We start from the raw sequence: 24,323 nt of genomic DNA, 5'->3' as shown, positions 1-24,323 counted from the left end.
TCATAAAAAGTATTTGATTGAAAAAAATTCTATGTTATATGTGTAAGGCCCCTTTCATATGGGCGGTCCGTTCAGGTCCACCTGTCAATTTTTTAGGTGGACTTGAATGGATGCTCCATGCAGGTCTATGGAGCGATGGATGTCAGAGGTGACATGTCCACTGACATCCGATTCGCTTCGCTCCGACCCGCTAAATTCAGACGGATGGAAATCCTATTTTCCATCCATCTATCGGATCAGATAAAAAAGGACAGGCGGTCTGTTTTTATTTGATCCCCCATAGAGGAGAGCTCTGACAGGTCCGTCCCTGCACAGTGTGCAGAGACGGACCGGTCATCCGTCTGCTCAGTGGGGATCAACAGAGCGATCCCTGCTGAGCAAAATGGAGTCCATACACAGACACGTCCGTAAAAAAGGGGCCTTAGTGTCCAGTAATATGTGTATCTGTCTTCATGTACTATACAGTTGTTGAAACAAAATATTAAAATCATGAACAGAACAAAAGGACAGATGTCCATATACAGCCCTCCCACATACTCTGGGAATAGAAGCCTGCAAACGTCTATTGATTCATTCAAAAAAATACACTGCTGTTCAGATTAAGTTTCTCCTTGATTTGTTGGCTATTGTATTAGAGGAAATTTTTTTCTGTTTAAAGATACTTATTATTTACAATTAGCCGGGGCAGCTATGGGCAGCAATTTAGCACCACCTTATGCTAATGCATTTATGGATATGATAGAACAATCTTTCATCTTTCCTTCTGCGTTATTCAGTGAACATTGTACAGTATGGTACAGGTTCATTGATGACGCCTTCGCTGTATGGACAGGTGATTTAAATTCATTATCTTTGCTCAATTTCAATGTAAACTCACTAATACCTGGTTTAAAGTTTAACATTATATATAACAATGTTGCTGTTCCGTTCTTGGATACTTTATTATCCATCAAAGATGGACATATTGTAAGCAACCTGTATAGAAAACCAACGGACCGCAACCAATTGTTGTTGTTTTCTAGTTTTCATCCTCCTGGGGTGTTTAAATCAATCCCACGGAGTCAATTAAAATGTGTGACCAGTACCACGAGTGAGGTAGATATTTGTAATATGAGATTGGATGAGATGGAAGGCAGGCTGCGACAGCGAAGATATCCAGCAGATTTAGTACATTCTGAACGTGTTAATATACACAATAAGACCATATCAGTTAATTATCAAGGTCGCAGAATGCCTTTCACCCCACAATTTCATCCATTTTCACATAACATTACCAAAATTATTAAAAAACATTGGTCTTTGTTGCAAAGTGCTTATCCATTGGTTCCAGAATTCAATAATCCCCCATTACCATCTTACCAACGAGGCAGGACGATACGTGACAGGTTGGTGAAGTCTGATCAATTTTCAATACCAAATCCCCGGGTAACCTTTTTGGGTCCTAAAAACACTGGTTCATTTCCATGTTTAAGTTGTATTCAATGCTCTAGCATGATAAAAGGGAAAAGTTTTTCCCATCAACTTAAGGGTTATGATATTTTGATCAAAGATCACTATACCTGTCACTTCATAAAAAGTATTTGATTGAAAAAAATTCTATGTTATATGTGTAAGGCCCCTTTCATACGGGCAGACCGTTCAGGTCCACCTGTCAATTTTTTAGGCGGACTTGAATGGATGCTCCATGCAGGTCTATGGAGCGACGGATGTCAGCGGTGACATGTCCACTGACATCCGATTCACTTCGCTCCGATCCGCTCAATTCAGACGGATGGAAACCCTATTTTCCATCCATCTATTGGATCAGATGAAAACGGACAGGCGGTCTGTTTTCATTTGATCCCCCATAAAGGAGATCTCTGACAGGTCCGTCCCTGCACAGTGTGCAGAGACGGACCTGTCATCCGTCTGCTCAGTGGATCCCTGCTCAGAGCGATCCCTGCTGAGCAAAGTGGAGTCCATACACAGACACGTCCGTGTAAAAGGGGCCTTAGTGTCCAGTAATATGTGTATCTGTCTTCATGTACTCTACAGTTGTTGAAACAAAATATTAAAATCATGAACAGAACAAAAGGACAGATGTCCATGTGTTGTCACTTTGAATATGCCGGTAAAATCTACATTAAGTAATTTAAGGATATTTGTGCTGAAACTTGCTACCCGACACTGCCCATAAACAGCTTGAATACCTATAAAAAATAAAGTGTGGCGCTAAAATGAACTTGTTCCTCATTTGGGTCAGCCCCACTGAAATAACAATCAGAGGGTCAAAACTCCCCTATGAGGTGTTTAATCAAATAAAATCTTTTAAGATCTTATAAAAAAGAGGAAATAATGAGTACTTTAAGTAGACCCCCCTATAGTCTGCCCCATATATTGCACTGTATCCAATCAAGTGTACCTGACTAAAAATCAGTATCAATATCTTAAAGGGGATATCTATATGGGGATTAGTATATGTGCTATCTAGAACAAAGAAGAAAGATCCCCATCAAGGGGAAGAGAAAAATGTGTGGTAATTTGAATCTCGTGAGTAAACACAAAATATATTAAACCGTGATGTCAGCAGACATATAAACAAGCATCATAAGAATACATATATTGTATTAATAGGTGAAAAATAAAATTCAAAAGTTGGTGAAAAAATTAAACCCAATATGATGACAATGATATATATAATGTTCATAAGTAAATTAAATATAGATCAGATGTGAGTCCCAATGGTGGACCTATGGAGGTACACCTGGATGCTTGGCTGCTTGAACTCCCTCTGAACTGCCCGGATGGCTCACATACCGAAGTAATAAAGTAGGAACTATGGATATAGGTATGTATAAAATACTCTTACCAAGAGTGGTGGACTCACCGGCCAGCGGCTTCGGAGTCAAGGTAAGCTTGTACTAGCACGAACGGCAGTAGATGGAGTGCTGCTTCATCTGTTTAGTAGAGATGCTGGGAGGTAAGAGTCCCCACCAAACGATCCCCTACACTCAGGTATTCCAGTCACCATATAGCTCCTCCGATGGAGAAATCAAAAGGAGAAACCCCACATAGCGTAAATCCGCTTAAAAAAAAACTTTAATAAAAGCTTTACAATAAAAAGGAAACACTGGCTCATGAACCACATCAGAGACCAGGTATAGCAAAGATCTAGTGGCCCATAGACAATGACAGAGGCCAGAAGACAAAAAACAATAAAATCAATAAAAAAGCGCTTAGTTTAGTTGTGGCATAGTAGGCATATCTAACCCGACGCGTTTCGTCCGCTAGGACTTCAACTGGGGTGTATACCTATGATTCTTTGATTCAGTGACCTGGAATGAAGTGCCCAGTTAGCAGTAAATTATAGAATAATACAAATATAATAAAAATGTAGGAATATTGTTTTGATGAGTTTTACATATTGATGCTATTGTTTGACCTTGTCAGCAGTCCATTAGTTTGGGGTCAAACAATAGCATCGATATATAAAACTCATCAAAACAATATGCAAAAATGTGCCTACATCTTTAATTATAATATATAAAAGTGCCTAATATGAACACATTGTTGTCCCTCTGGGCAATGAGTTTAATTTCCCCAACTTCAGAGTTACAGGCAGGAAAAAGATGAGAGGGATCAGCACTTTAGGGTGTATCAGTCTCTTCTCTTTCTGGCTGCCCTAGCTATTTCTCCCCCAGTGACTATTTTAAACTGCATACATAAGAACTGCTCCTAAACACAGGCTCAGTATACAGTACATAAACAAAGAGTTCTGAGCTTGTGTGCAGGAGACTGACTTCTATTGTCTATTATGTATGCTGATGCTGTGTGCAGGAGAATGTTTACCAATCACAACCTTAAAGTGATAATAAACCCCAAATCCAAAATGTAATATATTGCAGCTTACCAATCCTTAGATGTGGTGGCTGCATTTTTTTTTTTTATTAAGCTTTTTCCCCTCTGTTCTCACTTGGGGATCTGACCAGTAACACACCTCCTGTATTACAGTGCCTCTGCTCTGGATGAATGAGCACAGGGGCACCTTTGTACAGCAGCACTTCCAGCCTGGGAGGAGGGGAGTGTTATGCCGTGTACACACGGGCGGACTTTTCGACCGGACTGGTCCGACGGAACGAATCCGTCGGACAACCCGACCAACCCGACCAACCCGACCACCGTGTGTACACGGCATGAGAAGTACTAGTAGATTTAGATACACTAAACAAATTGAAGCCAAACTCCAGCTCACACTTTGAGCATGTTTTGGTGAATGGTACCCCATACAGTGTTCTTTTTTAAAAAATGGACTTACTGGCAGGGTCACCAGGTGAAAAAAAAAAGAAAAAAGAAAATGACTGCTGCCACTTCTAAGATTTGGTAAGCTGCAATATAATAAATGTTTGCTGGGCTTGATATTGTTTTAATGTATTTTGTTTACATACATTAAGGCTGGCCACACATGGGTCGAATTCCAAAACAATTTTCGAAAATCTTAACTAAGAATTTTCGTTCCTATTTCGCACCATTAGTAGGCTGCAGCCACAGCCAATTTTGATGCAGCCATCCAATTTGAGTGATTGGGCATGTTGAAAATTTTTGAAAAGCAAATGATTTTCAAATTATTGATGACAGAATCGTGCAAGAAATATAATCAAAAAAGAAATGCATATGAGCGCAAGAAAAGAAAATTACCGGAGAGAAAAGAAGATTCCCAAACACAAAAATTATTTTCTATAGCAACATGAGGTGAAATTGAAGGCTTTGTTGGTCGAATTTTGAAATCAATGGTGGCAACATCGGATCACAAAATGCACAAAATCTCTGATTTTCTAAAGAAAATTTTTTTGGAGTTGGACCCATGCATGACCTGCAGTATAGGAACTGTGTTGTGGAGCAGTGCTTCAGCACACCGTCTCAGTTGTCAATCACATCCAACTTAGTGGCTTATTGAGAAGCAACAGTCTACACCTGGAAAGGGAAGGGTCCAACACACCATAAGCGCCCGTTCACATCGGTGTGCGTTCACATGTCAATTTGCATGCCAAGTCGCAACCTATTGCCAGCATCGGCACTCTCCCAATCGGTGCAACGTTGACTTTGCAGCGCCACACCGATTTCCAAAAGTAGTTCCTGCACTACTTTTGTCAAGTTCAGGGGCGATTTCAATAGACATCTGTGCACGAACCCACACAGGTGTCTTTTAAATCGCCCCCGAACTCGCACTGAAATGCAGGTTTGAAATTGCGCCAGTTCGGCTGAACTCACGCGATTTCAAACCCGTGTTTTGTGTGAACAAGAGCTAAGGCTGGCTTTCCTGCATCCAATTTGCATGACCGGCTCTCAGTGAAGCTGGTTCATACAGCTCTGGCATGGCCACACAGCGCACTTGAAAAGGGTCCTGTACGTCTTTGACTCCATTTAGCCAAAAATTCAGCCAAAATTCAGCCAAAAATTCAGGCCTGATTCGCACCTGAAATGGTGAACAGGGACACACCGGACCCCTGCTGTGAGACACGGCCACAGCAAGTGTGAAGTGTGAAAAATATTACACAAAAAGAGCAATAATGCCCCATTTCACATCTCTTTGTTGGTAAAATAGATCAAAGTTAGAGACCATCTAACAAAACCCTGGGCAAGTGGAAAGGGTAACAATATGTTACAGTCTAAAGTGGATCTGTCATGAAAATACGAATTTTATTGAAATTTGTTTAGTTTTGTTTCATATATTAATTTTCTAATGAAAATTCTACATTTTCAGAAGAATTTGAATTGGTCGAAAATTGATCGACGATCCAATTCTATTTGAAGAATAGCTGGTTGCTAAGGAGCAGGCCAGCAAGCTGGCTGCCATGTCCCTAACAACAGATGACTCCCCACTGGCAGCTGAATGTAAACAAAACAATTGCTGGCAATTAAAAAATGAGAAAAAAAAACTGCATAAGGGTTCCCTCCAATCCATACCAATTTTTTTTTTAAAAAAAGGCATGCCCCCCACCCAAATCCATACCCTTATTCGAGCATGCAGCCCGGTAGGCCAGGAAAGAAGGGAATAGACGAGCGTGCACCCCCCCCAACCATACCAGGCCACATGCCCTCAACATGAGGGGGTGCTTGTCCCCATGTTGATGAGGACAAGGGCCTTTTCCCCACAATTCTGGGCCGGTGGTTGTGGGGGTGGGAAGGGGACTTATTGGAATCTGGAAGCCCCCTTTGTGAATGAGTATGGAGTACCATTCACCAAAAAGTGCTCAAAAGGTTAATAAAAATACAAAACCAGTTTTTGACAAGTCCTTTATTAAAAAAAAGCTGACCTAAATAAAAAAAAAAATCTGTCGCCCGCCAAACATGACTGTTCCTGCCCAGGAATACAGCCGAATGACAGGTAAACATAGAGGTGGGGTTACCCGGTGACGCAAATATCAACATGGGGACAAGGTGATTTGGGTGGGGGGGCAAAGCCCCTCTGCTTCAAAGCATCTCCCCCATGTTAAGGGCATGTGGCCTGGTATGGTTCAGGAAGGTGGGGTTTGGTCACCCGCATCTGGTATGGAAGTTTGGGTGGCACCCCACGCCATTTTTTTAAAAAGTTTGGTGTAGGGTTCCCTTTACAATCCATACCACACACCGTGTCTGCTCCTGCAGATCAGGCAACCAGGTCAGCACTGGAAACACATGAACACACTCCTCCATCTTGCTCCTCTGCCTCGTGATGTCTGCTAGCAGGGAACGCTGTGTCTCCTCTAGGGTGTGGCACCGCCCCCTCGCTTCCAGACGGGCTGGCTTCTGTGAAACTGATAGGCAGGCCCCTCCCCCAGCATGCTTCTGTAACCCCTTGAAGTTTGCAGGCACACTGGAACTAGCAGGCACGTCACTCGACACCGACTATGCTCAAGCAACTGAAGGCAGGTGACAGCTGACTTTTCCGATGGTTGCCGGTAGCAACAATAAAGTTTGTGGCCCATGCTTCACTGAAGGGAACACTTTCAGCACAGTTCCACCCGCAGGCTTACCCTGATAACCCCGGGCAACATCTCCAGGCACACTTTACCATATAAAGCAGAAGTTTGAAGCAAAAGTTCAAGATTTCCAAAAATTGTGGAATGCTGGACATATTTGTAATCCATGGGTGCGATCGCCCGCCGTGGTTGTCACGGGTGACAGCACATGGTAGAAAATTACTGAATTGCAGATTTAAAGCACAAGTGTCAGTCCCAGCCATGGTTGGGCAACTGGTTAAGCAGGCAGCAATAACTTGACAGACAGTTCCCGTTGGTTGCTTTGGGCAATGGCACTTGTTACTGTAGTACTGAATGACAGGCAGAGCACAGAAACCCTTCCCTTGAGTTCAATCCCTCAATTGGTGGAACAAAGTACATTTCCCCTGGCTCGGTCAACTTCGGTTGCTAGGGGCAACGGCTGACAGGTTACCACTGAACAGACATCCCGGATCGAGCCCCCAAATGTAGCGGTACCCATGCAGGGGCTGCTGAGTGTTGTAGTCCATCTGTCACCCTGCCCAGCCAGGACACAGTTCTCATTCACCCTCAGGCAGAAAACCAGTCCTTGAACTTTGTTTTTATTTTTATTGAGAGGAATAAACGTAGATGGGGATGGGATATTCATGAGATGCCCAAACTGATTTGCAGAACAATATATTGTGACAGGAAGCCAGGAAAATCAATGGGTTGTGTCCAGGATGGGATATATTTGTCCCAGGTTCATGCTGTACACTGATTGCTTTTGTGTTTGTACTGTGTAGTGAGCCTGTTTGGGCTCAATGAGGGTTAACAAGCTCAGGTGTAACAGATAAAGCACTCAGGGCTCTATAAAACTCCCAGGTTGCATCAACAAGGGTCTCCGCCCTGGAACCAGATCTCTGTGCATTGCAGACTGGGAAGCAGCAATACCTCTGAATGGTGAGATTAAGTCTGTGTGGCTAAAAGCCTCTGTTTATTTCTTTGTGTTTCTATGTGCCAAGTGTCTGGGCAGCGATAGGCTGTGGCAGAACAAGTAGTCAGGCCTGTGTTTTTGTAGTTAGACGTCCAACGTGGCAAGGGTTTATTTTCTGTTTTGTTTTATTTTACCTGTTTTTTGATACCTGCACTTTGTAACCACAAACATGTAAATAAACCACAGTTTTTGCTTTCACAAAGATCCTGCTGTCTGTGCCTACTTCACTGTGCTGTTACCCACCCAGGGGGCCCTGCACACTCCGCTACTGAGCTAATCCCTTGCAATATACATGGGACCGACTATATACACCTCCAGTATATACAACTCCAGTATATCCAGCACATTACTTGCTTGCACTTCCTGGACCAGCTAGCACTGATTTGCAGGCCTGACACTGGCTCAGCCAAGCCTGGGGTGAATGCCATTTGCAGGCAGGGACTGCGGCCCCTGTAGCAAAAATATGGTGGTCCTTAGTGCTAACTGTCCACATGGCTACTGAGCCCAGTACCACATCTTCATGCCCTGCCAGCCCTCCTGGCAGCAAATGCCTCTCTCCACTGCCCATGCCACCACAGTCCACTCCACTGGCTCTGCACCCATCCCAGACTGCAATCTCCCAGTCCTCTCAGGCTTGCCTCCACAGTCCTCTCCAGACTCTGTGTCACACACCAACCCTCGACCTGTTATTCCTCTCCTGGAGACTTTGCCTGGCACACCCGAGCCCCAGGCCCAAGGTCACCCCCCCAAGCTGAGGGAGCTCCCTCAAAGGCCCAGACAACCTAACACTCCATCTTCAGCTTTCACTCAAACAACTTCTCCCTAGCTGGGCGGACCCTAGGTATTTAAGGAGGCCTGCCCCCTGCCAATCCAGATTGGGGATTGGTCAGGGCTCCTTAGAACACCCCAGACAGCAGCACCTCCCCTCTCCTCCTTCCCTTCTAGAAAACACTAGAACATTCTGGAAAGAAGTGGGAGGTCTTGATGATGCTGCCTGTGAGTCACCCAGCTCTACTCTGAGTCACTCCCAACCCAGATCAAAACACACCCAGGCTTGGCTGCCAGCCAAGCCTGGAAATGTACCTACTCTCTCAAAAAAAACCATACACTATCCTTCTAGCACACTAGAGGGTGCTACACATATGTAACGAGCCGAGCCCCATTTTTGTTAATAATTACAATGTAAACATAGAAGCTTGGGTATAATACTTGGCATGTACAAAATTGCCATTTCAAAAAATAAAATATGTTTTTGCATTTTTTAATCAGTTTAATGTACCTAAGGGCTACTGATCTCATGCAACCTCTTTGCAGCAGCTTCATGTCTACATGCATTCACTCAGTGAAGGCAGCATGGCCTTTCAGAGGGGTTTTCCTGATGGGAGAACAGTGACTTATACATTCATTGGCAGGTATTTTTTAATGATAGCTGCATATTTTGATAGCATTTTAAAACTTTTAAGATGTTTTAGTGATCAAGTTCTTCTGTATTCATAGTTAATATGCTATCAAATAATAAAATATGTTGATGCTGATCCCATGTTAAATTTACATACTGTAAATAAACTTGCTAATAGGCAAGAACAGTCTTTTAATATAAAAAAATATAAAGAAAGGTGTAAAAAAAAAACAAAAAAAATGAAGGTCTATCCAGTTATCAGTACTCATTTCTTGTAACCTTTTTGATGTAAAACATTGTGTAAAACGTGAACAATGGGTTAAAAATAACTGAAACAGCGCATGAATGCCAATCAATACACCCATCACAGCAGGTTCTTCTTTACCACACGGTTAAAGCTGTAACACCAAATCAATAGAACTGATCGTGGATTAGGTTGCTGCCGTGTTTACCTTTTAAATTCTGGTATGGGTCATCTAGGTTCCTTTATTGAATTTCTAAAAGGATAGAGTTAAAAACTCGGACTTATTGATTTTAGGATTTTCAATAGCCCCTTGTCTCACTTCAGCTTTACTCCTCGAGATGTCATGTAAAGTATTCACCACTCATATGTCACACTAAATATGATCCTGCAAAGTTATAGGCCCAACTTAAACCAAGACAGGATTGGGGTCTGCCGCTGCTTGTGTTGTGTCTCTAATACCCCCTGCTACCTGTCTGAGCAGCCATCTTCCCTGGGATTTAGCAGTGGCTCATAGATTAGGACCTTAAACTGCTACAAATCTCTTTTCCAACATGTTTGGCTGCTGTGTGGCATGGCAGATATAAATAGGTCCTTAGCACAGAAGTTGCTGCTCCAAATCGTACTCTGGGTGCTTAGCTTTGAGGCAGATTTCAGCCACTGCTTGATATTCATTTGTTTTTTTTTTTTCTCCCTCCACTCTATTTCTATGCATGTGTGTGTGTGTGTGTGTGTGTAGTGTCTGTGTAAAGTAGAGGCTGGTTCTGAAAAATCAAAATGAACTACTGCGTTCAAGAAATGTACGATATGCCCCAGCCTGCTGTTAACACCTACTGCATGCAGCCCGCAGAATATTGCACTTATATCGAAGATAGTCAGAACTACAGTTCTTGTGAGGCTCATGTCCTACACAGCAATAATATATATATGGATCAGGCCTGGGCGGTGAATCAGGCTTATACCTCTAGTTACCCTGGAAACATGTTTAAAAGCGAGTACTCAGAAATGGACATGGCCCTGAATTCATACAACCAACCAGGGTATTTCTCTGAGGAAAAAGCAACTTTTGCACAAGGACAGTCTCCGATGTTCTCACAGAAAAAAGGTAGGGATGGGGTCTGCTTGATTTTTTTTTTTTTTTTTTTCTTAATCCATAAAAAGGGGCTCATTCACATCATTGTCTAAGCATTGTCGCATCCATCGTCTGTGATGATTTAAAGTTGCATAGTTTTAGCACCCGTCCGTCATTTCAGAGCTCATCTGTAATCAGCCGAAAGCCGTAGTTCAGGTTGCTAGGAGATTAAAATGTTTTTATTTCTCTTAACATTAGGAATTTCCCTATTCTCCTTTGTGCTTGAATTATAGATTTATTCTCTGCTATGGGCACATTTCTGTGTCTTTCAGTCTCTCTCACTAGCTACAGTATATATGTGATCTTTGATCTGTTGCAGTATAGTACCTGTCACATTGAAGTCCTTTATATAAAGCCCTTTAGACATAAAGTTTTTATCTTCTGAATTTATCCTGGGCTGAAAGGTACACATTAGAATGTCTATCTGGATTAACATGGTACTGATAAAGTGATCAAGATTTTTCTTTTTTTTCAATGTTTAAGCATATTTTCCTATTTTGTAGCTAGTCTGTTCAGTGTTAGTTTTTATTGTAAACCAATCTCTCTTAATGTCACATTATTCACTATGAATTAACAATATTCAGGCACTTTGCTATTAAGGATTTTAAATGTGTCAAATTTACAGTTAAACTGTATTGCATTTTGTATGACAATGTGTTTTTCTTACCTTATTTTAGCTGTTTTTTACATTACAAAATATTATGAGTATTATGTGGATATCCTATAGAATGAATGCAGTGTATCTTTATCCCCAGAAAACTTTATGACCAAACAACGTAGGTGCATACATTTTGACACAGTGACTCATGGATTTAACTAGTGATGTAGCCTGGCTAGAACACAGAACCGATGGCTCTTCATTATTTCTGCAAACACATCAGTTTTATTTAGAGAACTTTAGAATGTACAGTCCAGTATTGCTGCATCCATAGAGATTTTTTTTTTTTTTTTTTACAGGATCTTAGGAGATATTTTTACTATATTCATCTGTTTTACAACTAAGTTTAAAAGTTGGAGTTTATTTCTGTAGAGAAAATACCCTCCAAAAATCTCTTTATTTTAACTCCTATGATTTTCTGTGTCATTTATAATATAATTTCAGTGAAGCTAGGGTTTATATTTTCTGCTAGTGTGAATTCCTAGGAAAGCTAGCAACATTAGTTTTAATGAGCTGACATTATTGTGTGGTCAAATAAATGATAATAATAACAATAGCACTGCACATAAAAAAATTATCAACATAAAATGTCACTGTTTTTAAGTTGATATATATTTTCTTTACATTCAAAAAAAACTGTAGTATGTGTTTATGAATGCCATTTAAAACATATTTAGTGCTAAAAGAAAACACAAATGGTAGAACTATTAGCATTTAGGAATGTAAAATTTTATTGCAGGCTTAAATGTATAAATAACATAGAATTATTTATATATATATATATATATATATATATATATACACACATCTATCTATATATTTATCTATCTATCTATCGATATGAGATTGGATTGGCTGCAGTATTGCTATTTACTTTTTTACTTTTTATAGATTCTTAGCACAGTAATAATTACAGTTTATAGTAAATGAACTGGAATTGTTTTTTTTAAGATTAAATACATCTTTAATATAAAATCAACATTATTGAATTTTCTAACAGAATCAATTAATCCAGTGGTGAGGACAGAAGGTTACTCAAAGGGCATGCTTGTCCTTATTGATCAGCATTGATTTGGATTTAATGAAGTCCCTATAGTAACTCATTAAAAGCCAAGAGAGCAGGTGTCCTCTTCCAACCTTTCTTGTTATATTTGCACTCAAAGTAGTAAAAAGAGAAACAGCTTGTTTGATTCTATCTTTCTGTAGTACACACTTTTATTACATACTCTAAATACGCTAAGGGTCTTATTGAGTACAATGTAAATTGAAGTAACATCTACACATGATTGGATGAATAAGTGAACACTTCGTCTGTTTGCTTCATTTTGATACATTTCAAATTTTTTACACTTTATTAAATTAATGCACAAGTCTCAATTCACAAAGCTTTAACACCAGCTTAAGGCATTCTATTTTTATACACATGACTGTAATTCTCAAATGTCATTGGCTCAACTGAAAATAACTTTTTTTTTTGTAAATATGGATACGTATGCCAGTGTGTTAGCTCTGTGAATTTGGGCTACTTAAAATACTCAACACTGGCTTGGCACTTGAAGTAGGAATGATATAAAAAAGTGCAGTAAGCAATATCAATCAGAAATCTGTTAGCAGACAGTGAAAAGTGATCAGTTGCTATGAAATACTGCACTTTTAACATTGCACATATGTGTTGCTTTATGTCTCTTTACCTTACTGTGGTCAAATAATCACGTAAATAGCGGAATTTGGCCTTGTCCTTGTTCTTGCAGCAATCATTTCCTGACAATGCCTCTCTCAGACATGGCATGCTCATGCTGTATTGTGCAAGTCATGAAATCTCTGGCAGTTAGATAATAAATTGTTTTTTTTTTTTTTTTTTTTTTTTGTCAAAATATATAGTATCACTTGTGATAGATGAATACAGAAAATCTCTTTTTTAAATGGAAACAACACAGCCCATGTCTGGTATGATAATAATCAAAAAACTACGTAAGTCTAATATTATTGGTGAAATTGTCAGGGCTGGGCTCACCCTTCCTTCTCAAAGCTGGCCGCTCAGCTGTCAGCTAATTGCCAGCTCCTATCTCTCCACAGTGACTCACCTGTTGATGATATCCTGCTCATCAGTCCTGCCTACTTAAGCCGTCCGGCCCAGATGATCTCTGCCTTCACCTTGGTCACATCTCTAGAGACGCTCTCCTGTGTTCCTTTTAAAGACTTGCTTGTCTGACATTTTTTCTGGCTCCAGATCCTGCTTGCTGTTCTACTATGCTCATCTCTGGCTCCCTGACATTTTGGCTTGTCTGACTATCCGTTCTGGTTCCTGAACTCTGGCTATGTTTTGACTACGTTTACTCTGTTTACTGTTTTATTATTGTTATTAAACAAGTGTGAATAACTGTACTTCTGTCTCAGTCTGGTTCATGGTTTCTGACAGTAGGTGAAGGTCATGAATTCAGAAGATGCAGTCAATCCACTTGTTGGTAATATTTTTTCTAGATTGGATGAACAGGATTGCTGCACGGATCAGTTTGCCATGGCATTACAAATGCTCCTGAGTCGCACGGCTCACCTGGAATCTCCCACTGTGGCTGCTCCGGTACAACCTGTGTTGCAGGCCATCCCTGCTGCTGCTCTAGTCTCTGTGCAGGCACCCACCTCAAGTATTACCTCTATAAGAGGTATGTCTGGTTCCGCTCCGCTTCCCCAGCGATTTGGGGGCGATCCAGTCCAATGCAGAGGGTTTCTAAACCAGATTGACATTTACTTTGAGATGCTGCCTCCGGAGTTTCCCACCGACAGAAGTAAAGTAGGTTTCGTGATATCTTTGCTTTCTGAGAGAACCTTGGCCTGGGCAAACCCTCTATGGGAGATGCAAAAACCTGTTGTCTTGATTTACCCAGAGTTTGTGGCTTCTTTTAAAAGGGTAATTGACATTCCTGCATGCTCTACTTCTGCTGCCAAGTGCCTCATGTCCATCAAACAGAGTATGAGAACTTTTGCCAATTACGCCTTTGAATTCCGTACTCTGGCAGTAGAGGTTGCTTGGAACAATGAGGCCCTCGTGGCTGCTTTTTCTCATGGTCTCTCGGATACCATCAAGGATGAGATAGCAGCCCGAGATATACCCACTGAGCTGGAGAGGTTGATGACGTTTGCCATTCTCATTGACTCTAGACTCACAGAAAGACTTCCTTTTAAGGAGCGCTTGTGGAAGCCTCCTGTACACTTGTCTCCGAACTTTGCAGTCCCACTCTTGCCTCCCTCACCTCCCATGCCTCCTGGTACCGAGTCAGTCTGTGAAGATGAACCCATGCACTCGGGCTTCACGCGTCTCTCTGCGGATGAGAGAACCCTTAGGAGGAGGGAGAGATTGTGCCTTTATTGTAGCCAGGCAGGTCACTTTTTGAAGTCTTGTCCTACCCGTCCAGGGAATGCCCGAACCTTGAGGTCCTGTCACGGACAGACCTTAGGTGGCGTTGTTTCGTCCCCTGTTATCCAGAAGGATAAGCCCCTGGTTTCAGTTACCCTTTCTTGGGCTGAGTCGTCCGTTGAGATACAGGCTCTAATCGACTCTGGGGCTGCAGGCCTGTTCATTGATGCTGCCTTTGTAGTGAAGCACTCGATTCCGCTGCAGCTGCGTGACACTCCACTTGCCATTGAGGCTCTTGACGGGAGACCTCTACAGCCTGCCCATGTGACTTATGAGCCTGTTACGTTGTCCATGGCTGTAGGGGCTATTCACCATGAGATAATCAAATTCCAAGTTATTTCTTCACCTAAGTTTCTGCTGTTTATTGGTTATCCTTGGTTACAGAGACACAACCCCTCTTTTGATTTGCTCCATGCTGAGGTTTTCTGGTCGCCACAATGCAGTAAGTCATGCTTCCAGAAGGTAGCCAAGGTCCTGTGCACCTCTTCACTCTCCTCCCTGCTGGATGAGTACCGCGATTTTAGCGATGTCTTTGACAAAGGTTGGGCCAGTAGTTTGCCCCCACACCGGTCGTATTGACCATAATTGACCATACCCCCCTCGTTCACCCTTTGTCGGTCTTGGAGGATAGGGCCATGGAGGAGTATGTTGCTTACGCACTTTCTCAAGGTTTCATCCGCAAATCTTCATCTCCTGCTGGTGCTGGGTTCTTCTTTGTGAAGAAGAGTGGTGAACTGAGACCTTGTATTGATTATAGGAGTCTCAATCGTTTCACGATTAAGAATGCCTATCCAATTCCGTTGATTACGGAGTTATTTGACCGCCTCAAGGGAGCAACGGTTTTCACAAAGCTTGATTTGAGAGGGGCATACAATCTCATAAGGATTTAGGAGGGTGACGAGTGGAAAACTGCGTTTAATACAAGAACAGGCCATTATGAGTACCTCGTAATGCCTTTTTGGCCTTTGTAACTCAGCAGTTTTCCAGAAATGTATTAACTATGTCCTCTGAGATTTGTTGCAGTTGTGTGGTGGTTTATCTCAATGATATCCTCATATTTTCCAAGTCCCTGGAGAGCCACCACACAAATGTCTGTTGTGTGTTTCATTAACTAAGAGAGAACAATCTCTATTGTAAATTGGAGAAGTTTGAATTCCATTGTGAACAAGTTAAATTCCTGGGCTATGTCATTTCCACTGTTGGTTTTTCAATGGACCCAGAGAAACTTTCAGCAGTCCTACAGTGTCCCCGACCCATGGGTTTACATCCTCTGCAGCGTTTTCTTGGCTTTGCCAACTATTATCAGAAGATGATTCGTAACTTCTTGTTTCTGGTCAAGCCCCTGACTAATATGACCAGAAAGGACGGTAACCCACAGAGTTGGTCTCCAGAGTCCATTAAGGCCTTTGAGAGTCTCAACGTTGCCTTTGTTTCTTCTCCTGTGTTGGCACATCCTGATCCCACGTTACCTTTTATCCTTGAGGTTGATGTTCCTGAAACTGGAGTTGGTGCCCTTCTGTCTCAACGTCCTACCTCTGAGAGCGCTATGCATCCTTGTGGCTACTTTTCCAAGAAATTGTCACCTGCGGAGTGCAATTACGAGATTGGTGACAGAGAGCTGTTAGCAATCATTTTAGCCCTGAAAGAATGGAGGCATCTCCTCAAAGGTACCACTGTGCTGGTTCTCATTCTTACTGACCATAAGAATCTCACATTCTTGTCTGAAGTTAAATGCCTCTCTCCCGGGGTGCGATGGGCTCTTTTCTTGTATAGTTTCAATTACATTGTCTCATTCTTACCTGGTACTAAGAATGTAAGGGATGACGCTTTGGCACGACAATTTTCCTCCACTTCCAAGATAAGGTTGGTTCTGGTTCCTATGATTCCTCCTGATCGTATTCTGGCTATGGTTCACACCAGTCTCACTTCTCCTTTGGATGACAAAATTCTTGCCGCTCAGGTCCATGCTCCTCTTGAGAAACTTTGTGACCGCTGCTTTGTCCCAGAGAGTCTCTGTACTGCCGTGCTCCAGACTTACCATTCTCCCAAGGCTGCTGGCTACCCTGGGAGGAATCAACTCTTTTGGGCCATTTCCCAACAATTCTGGCGGTCTAGTCTACATGCTGATGTAACAGCCTTCATAGCTGCCTGTTCCGTGTGTGCTCAGCGTAAGACTCCACCACACCTTCCAGTGGGCCTCCTACAACCCATACCCAGTGGAGAGAGGCCCTGGACTCACCTGTCTATAAATTTCATTGTGGAGTTATCCAACTCCCAGGGCAACACAGTTATCCTTATGGTGGTTGACCGGTTCTTGAAAATTTCTCATTGTATTCCACTTAAGAAGTTGCCCACTTCTAAGGAACTGGCTTCCATTTTTGCTCAGGAGATATTTTGCTTACATGGGCTACCCAAGGTGATTGTCTCAGACAGGGGTAGTCAGTTTGTGTCCCGGTTCTGGCGAGCCTTTTGTGCACGATTGGGAATTCGGCTTGCTTTCTCCTATGCGCAGAATGAGCCAATCAGTCCTTGGCGCAATTCCTACATTGCTATATTTCTGACCATCATAACAACTGGTCAGACCTCTTACCATGGGCGGAGTTTGCTCAGAATAGTGCCTAGAATTCTGCTTCCTGATTGTCCCCATTTATGGTGAACTATGTTTCCAGCCTTCCATGTTGCCTGACTCGTTTATTCCGCAGAGTATTCCTGCGTTAGAGGAGCATCTCCGTGGTCTTCGTTCTACTTGGGCACAAGTCCAGGAGGCTTTGCGACATGCTAATGAAAGGTACAGACTCCATGCTGACCGCAGACGCCTGCCTGCACCTTCCTACCAGGTTAGGGACAGGGTCTGGCTGTCATCTCGCAACCACCGGCTTTGTGTTCCCTCTCTGAAGTTCCCACCTTGGTTTATTGGGCCTTTCCATATTCTTTGCAGGATTAACCCAGTGGCTTATGCATTAGACCTTCCTTCTAATATGCGTATCTCGAATATATTTCATGTCTCCTTATTAAAACCTTTGGTCTGCAACCGCTTTACCACCTCAGTGCCTCGTCCTCACCTTGTACCGGTTGAGAACCATGAGGAGTATGAAGTACAGTCCATTGTTGACTCCTGTGGGTTCTGTGGGCGCATACAGTACCTGGTGCATTGGAAAGGGTACGGTCCAGAGGAACGCTCTTGGGTCTCATCCTCGGACGTACATGCCCCTATCCTCCATGATTTCCATAGACATTTTCCCCTCAAGCCTGGTGGTCCTCTGAGAAGGAGGGGTCATTGAGGAGGGGGTACTGTCAGGGCTGGGCTCAGCCCTTCTGTCTCAAAGCTGGCCGCTCAGCTGTCGGCTAATTGCCAGCTCATTTCTCACCACAGTGACTTCCCTGTTGATGATATCCTGCTCATCAGTCCTGCCTACTTAAGTCGTCCAGCCCAGATGATCTCTGCCTTCGCCTTGGTCACATCTCTAGAGACACTCTCCTGTGTTCCCGTTAAAGACTTGCTTGGCTGACATTCCTTCTGGCTCCAGATCCTGCTTGCTGTTCTATTATGCTCATCTCTGGCTCCCTGATGTTTTGGCTTGTCTGACTATCCATTCCGGTTCCTGAACTCTGGCTATGTTTTGACTACGTTTACTCTGTTTACCTTGTTATTATTAATACTATTATTATTATTATACGAGTGTGATTTAACTGTACTTCTGTCTTAGTCTGATTCATGGTTTCTGAAAGAAATATGATGGGGTCAGGAAGTTCTGATTGAATATTTAACCCTCCATTTAGCATTTTATGGTCAGTGAAGGATCTCTTATTCAGAGATAATGTGCCCTGTGTAGTATGTGTATTGTTGCCACATTAACAGGGATTACAGAGGGTTGTTGGGTGGGCAATTGTTCAGATTTCTCCAGATCAAAGAACCAAGAAAGATAGGAGATTATTATTATAATTGTTGAGAAAGTATGCCAGCATGACTGTGTTTCATTGTGAGTGTGCATAAGCTAAGTCTTTGTCATTTATGTAATAGGGCAGAGAGTAATGTGTAGAAAACCTTAACAGCTAGTCAGAAATTACATTATCAGACAACTATTCAGAAATTAAAATCTTATTATCCTTTTGATTCTGACCTGCTCTAAACTAAAATTGAAGTTATTATATTTTAATACACATCACTGCATGTGTATTATAATTTAAAAGGTCAGTCTATTTTTTGGTTATAAGTGCATGTTGGTGAATGGTGTTTTTGTCACTGACCTTTATTAAACCCAATTTTGGCTGGACTGGAATTTTAAATAAAGCCATGACGGCTATTTACTAAAGTGTGGCCTGAGGTGAAATCACCCTGTGGCCACTTTATCCAAACCTTTTCTTACACAACTGGATGGTTGAAGTGACCAGAGGTTCACTACACATAGCTTCACACTTTTGTAAATAACCACCATGTGTTTTTGAGAACCTTCTTGTTTATGTAATTCATTGTCATTGAATATTGTTCTTAAAATTTAGAATCAAATTCCAAATACATGCACATTATCCTGTATGTCCTAAATATATGCAAACACCACATTTTTTCGTATTTAAGATCTGAAATTGCTTAATATGGATAATGACTTATTTTATGGTAGAATGTTTGATGTGTGTCATATTTAAAGATTTCCTCTCCCAACCTATTTGAATTAATGAATGTTCCTTTTTTTTTTTATAGGGTACATACCCAGCTATTTAGATAAAGATGAACTGTGCGTGGTGTGTGGAGACAAGGCTACAGGGTATCATTATAGATGCATCACTTGTGAAGGATGCAAGGTAAATAAATAAAATAAATAAATGTGTCTAACATATGGTCTATTGCTGCATACAAGGATGTTATGTTAGCTGCAATGGTTTTTAATTGTAAAAAATGCACTGTACAACAGGATACCAAACTCAGATTACTTTGGTTCCTTTACTCACCCTTAGTCACCAATTAGGATCAAACCTGCTCTGATTCTAACTTGTGGTTGTTATTGGAAACGCTCTGATAAATGAGCAAAAAATGCAGTTGATGGTTTCCATGTACAACGTAAAAAATTACATTACTTCACCAAAGCTGATACCCACTCTCTGCAAGGCGCTTCAAAAGGAAAAAAAAAAAAGATTTTTGTACTTAGTGTAAAATCTTTTTTTCTTGGAGTTCATTGAGAGATGCAGAATTGTAGATTAGTATATGACATATGGGTTATACTGCTGCCTACAGAATGTTTGAACAGAACACAAAAAAGTAAAGTCGGTTCCTCATATAACCCTGCCTCCAACCATCATGCCTCACTTTTATAAGCAATTTCTATATAAGGCCAATATCCCTCAATGGACTTCAAGGAAGAGATTTTATCGTAAGTACAAACATTTCTTTATCACTCATTGAAGGACACAGGATTGTAAAAGAGTTTATAACATGTGGGATGTGCAAAAGCAGTCCATCTGAGAGGTGGGAAACGCCACTAGGAAAACCAACAATTGTGAAATTTTATTAGAATCAGCGTTTGAGTGGAGGTTTATTGGGAATATATCAAATATGGAAAAGAACAGTATCAATGGAATCTGACAATCTGGCATTTCAGATCAAGATTGACTAACTTCAAGAGAAAACCGATACTCAAATGCGCAGTGAGCTTAGAACAACAAATAATGTGGTCAACAAGAAGAAAATTAATAGTAGAAAAGGCCTAGGCCTGGTATATCAAACCTTTGACATTAGGGAAAGGAGGCTAGGACAGGCAAAATCTGTCCATAAAAAAATAAACTTCATGATCACCCAAGAGGCAATTGGATATTCCCTGGATCAACTTTACCTATAAATGTTAGTACCCAGTTATATTATGTACACTTAGGAAAGAATCCAGGCCTTTTTGAGAAATGTAATTGTAAACAATGCATTGCTAGAGTGCCTTCTGTACAAGAAAATCAGCTAAGGACCTACCACTACTTTCTCAAACTGTTATTATTGGCCATGGGTGAGCAGAAGCAGGGCTGGGAACATAATTTCTGACCCAGACTTCAGTTACCAGCACCACTTTCAAAAGTTCCCACTGCCTCTGTCACTCAGCAAGAAGGAGTGTGGCTGGTTGTGATGTTGCAGCTGTTGGAGTGACTAGCCTCAGTGACAACACTAGGAGAATAGGCTGGGTCACAGTAGAGCACTGCAGTCTTATGGCCACAGCCAAAAGAAAAGGATGACAATCTGGATAATTTCACAGGCACCTTACAGTGTTGTCACTCTTTTTCAGGAGGTGGCCCCTAAGCAAAATTCAAATGTTTAACTTTGACTGGACATCAGTGCTGCCAACCTACCAGATTGAAATTTACTAACACGACACCCAAAATTTACTGGCACAGCCACGTTTTTACTGGCGTTACAAAATTACAGTTTAAAGTGCAAACTTCAGTATTTAGACTACAAACAAGTACAATATGCAATTAGCAATGTGATTTAAGGCAGATATTAAGGCAAAAAACATATTTCTTGTTTTTTTTTTCGGTATAGTAATTAAGTAGCTCAGGGACAGGACTCAGGAGGGCAAGAAATTAGAATGGTCCGGAGCACACAGATGAAATTGACTTTCACAATTACACTTCACCGACACAACATGTCCCCTCCTGAGTCACAGTGACAGTTTCTCTCCACGCCAGGTGATACTTTCAGTCCACTCCAGTCCAAAGAGCACTGACAGTCCCGCTCCTGGCTTGCCTTGCTTCCGTCCTGCAGACCTGCACACAAGGCTCCGCTTGCCTCCCTTGCACCCTGACATCACACAACACACTTAGGCACCACCTCTGCCAGACCCACCCCCCACCGGCGCCGCCCTCAAACACTGTAGCAAACATTTGGATGGTCTCGGCCAGCTCCGGACTGGAACTGCGCATGTACAGTTCTAAGCTGAGCGTCACTGCCATATTTTTTTACCGGTAACCTTTTCCTGTCACTGGCATTTACTGGCAGGAGAAAAGTGCCCATTTTTTACTGTCTGCAGTAGAAATGCTGATGGTTGGCAACACTGCTGGACATACCCTTAAATGCCTGACTAGCAAAAGCATGTCTATTCTTTGAGTGGTAGAAATGTACTGTCAGAAATTAGCATGAGACTATGGTAGAATGCCCCCCACTATGGCAAATTATTTCACCTGTCACTACGTCAGAACATCACCTTTCCCTATATACCATTTGTATGAATTATAATCTGTAGGGTTCTGCACCAGCTGTGACATAGCAGGTAAAGGGGGCAGGGCTTTGCAGCAACGTGTCTGCAGAACAATAATGTTGCCTAGTGTTTGTTTTGCATAGGGAAGAAAGCTGTAGCTGTACAAAGGAAATTACATGAATAAAGTGTTGGATGACAATATCAGGTGGCTTAGTGTAAGAAGAAGCTCAGTGTATTGAAAATTTGGGTCAGAAGTCTTCTATATCTCAGGCTGAGACTCATGGGTCATGAAGCCATCTCACTTCAAAGTTAAAAAGGCAGAGTGTTTTTGTATAGTTTGCATTGCTTACAGTGCTATATTGGCAATACAAGTTCAGATTTTTTTTTTCCAGTCCACAAACAGTAACAATGTATTTTTCCATTGTTAGGGCTTTTTCAGGAGAACTATTCAGAAAAATCTTCACCCAAGCTATTCCTGTAAATATGAAGGAAAATGCGTGATAGACAAAGTAACAAGGAACCAGTGCCAAGAATGTCGTTTCAAAAAGTGCATCGCTGTTGGCATGGCAACAGATTGTAAGTACCTCATAAGAGATGTATGTTCCACATACTCACCTAGAACACAGTACAGTGAATGCCCAAAATATAAACCAATTTAAAGTATATAGATTATACAATATTTTGTTTGTCTTTAAAAATTAATTACCGTTTGTCAGTCTTTGTAGATGACACTAAGCTACATAATGGAATAATGTGCTTACAGGATGTCTCCAACTTACAAGCTGACCTCAATGCAATATTTACTTGGGCAACTATGTGACAGATGAGGTTTATTATTGATAAATGTGAAATTATGTACTTGGGAGTAAAAAACATGCATGCATTAAACATTCTAGGAGAACAGCTAGGGGAGTCAATGTTTGAGAAAGATCTCAGTGTTCTGGTTGATCAAAGCAAGTTACATTTTTTCATGTATTAAAAGAGTTAGACTCCAGAGAGGGAGAGAGACATACTTTTGCCCCTGTACAAATCATTAGTAAGCCCTCATCTGGAATATGCAGTTCAGTTTTGGGCACCAGTTTACAAAAATGATGTTGGAGAACTGGAGAAAATACAGAGAAGGGCAACCAAGCTGATATATTAGCTGAACTAAATATATTCTTGCAAATTTTTATTAATTCAGTGTAAGACAGTTTACAGAGTACAAAAGGTATGGACATAATGTCACTGAGTAAAGGACAGTCACATACTGAGACATTGGCAATACATCAGATAGCAAGGTAGGATGTGCTAGCTTGTAGGCAGATGCAGTCTATTTTCTCCACTGCAGGTGGCGCTTAACTGCAGCAGCACTGCAGAGTTTCCTGGATCACTGGGGCAGCAATCTAGTTGGATTCTGACAGCCCATGTGACTCTGGTGGCCATCTTGGGTCAGGCAGAGTCTATTTAAGACCCTGGCTGCAGAGTTTGGTTCACATTTAGAGTGTGGATAGTGTAGGGATATGTCACCAGTCTGTCAGGGACAGTAATAGCAGCAGTGTAAGGTTCCAGATGAGTAGGGAAAAAATAGGGATCTGACACACTTCCTGGAAACCTTCCCACTTGGGCGCAGATTGGCCAGGCCGCATTCCGCCCCCTTAAGACAGACTCTGTCAGTTCAGCTGAGATCTGCTCTGCTACAACCTGCTATTTATCCGTGAGTTTTCCTGGTTGGGCTGCCTTCCTGCCGTACTTGTTGTGAACTGTTATACTCTGACTACAATACAGGTTCTTTCCATTGTATCTGTAATGTGTGTGTGTGTGTGTTACTGCTGCCGCACAACGCTGCGCTCACCCACAAGCTTACAGACAAAACCAAGATCCAATGTCAAAACAGCTGCATAGAGTTATTGAATGACGGCATACATCAAACAGTAATACCTACTAGGCCGTAAGTATCAAAACGTACAAGATAAGAGTGTCCGAGGGACTACATTCTATAATATACAGTACAACACAGTGAGTTATGATCCTAGTATCAAGTGTAATAATTCAGTTGTTAATGGCCCCATCAGAAAACATTGGAGGTAGTCTACCACAGTGTAATAAAACTTACTGACACAGTGATTACTCTCTGGCCTCCTGGGTTGCTCTCGCTAATGCCCAGTATGCACGATGAGAAAATCAGACAAAAAATACTGCTTTCGGTCCAATAATCTGATTGTTAGTACACAGCTCTTGAGAGTCGATCACGAAAGTTCATGCGAAATTGTCCAAAGTGATAAGCACGAAATGTTTTCTCATGCAATAACAGAACTAACGATTTTCATTTAATCAGTACAATTCTCATCCAAAAAATCAAGTTAACAAGAACACGCATGCTCAGAAACAAGAG

General features: G+C 41.7%; 1 protein-coding gene across 9 annotated transcripts in view; it reads left to right on the top strand.

Annotated features, from left to right (window-relative positions):
• The window catches only part of THRB (thyroid hormone receptor beta), a 606,374-nt gene that overhangs the window by 548,096 nt on the left and 33,955 nt on the right, over positions 1-24,323 (top strand). For 8 of the 9 annotated variants that reach the window (XM_073630241.1, XM_073630242.1, XM_073630243.1 and 5 more), the window contains 2 exons: positions 19,477-19,577; positions 22,378-22,525. In XM_073630241.1, coding sequence (XP_073486342.1) covers positions 19,477-19,577; positions 22,378-22,525 — 249 coding nt within the window. Of the gene's footprint in view, positions 1-10,291; positions 10,678-19,476; positions 19,578-22,377; positions 22,526-24,323 lie in introns of those variants that run through there. The other variant, XM_073630240.1, reaches the window with a different exon arrangement.

Source organism: Aquarana catesbeiana, linkage group LG05 (genome assembly GCF_042186555.1).
Source record: "Aquarana catesbeiana isolate 2022-GZ linkage group LG05, ASM4218655v1, whole genome shotgun sequence".
NCBI lineage: Eukaryota > Metazoa > Chordata > Amphibia > Anura > Ranidae > Aquarana > Aquarana catesbeiana.
Note: the sequence above shows the minus strand (reverse complement) of the source record. Positions and strands in the feature narration are given on the sequence as shown.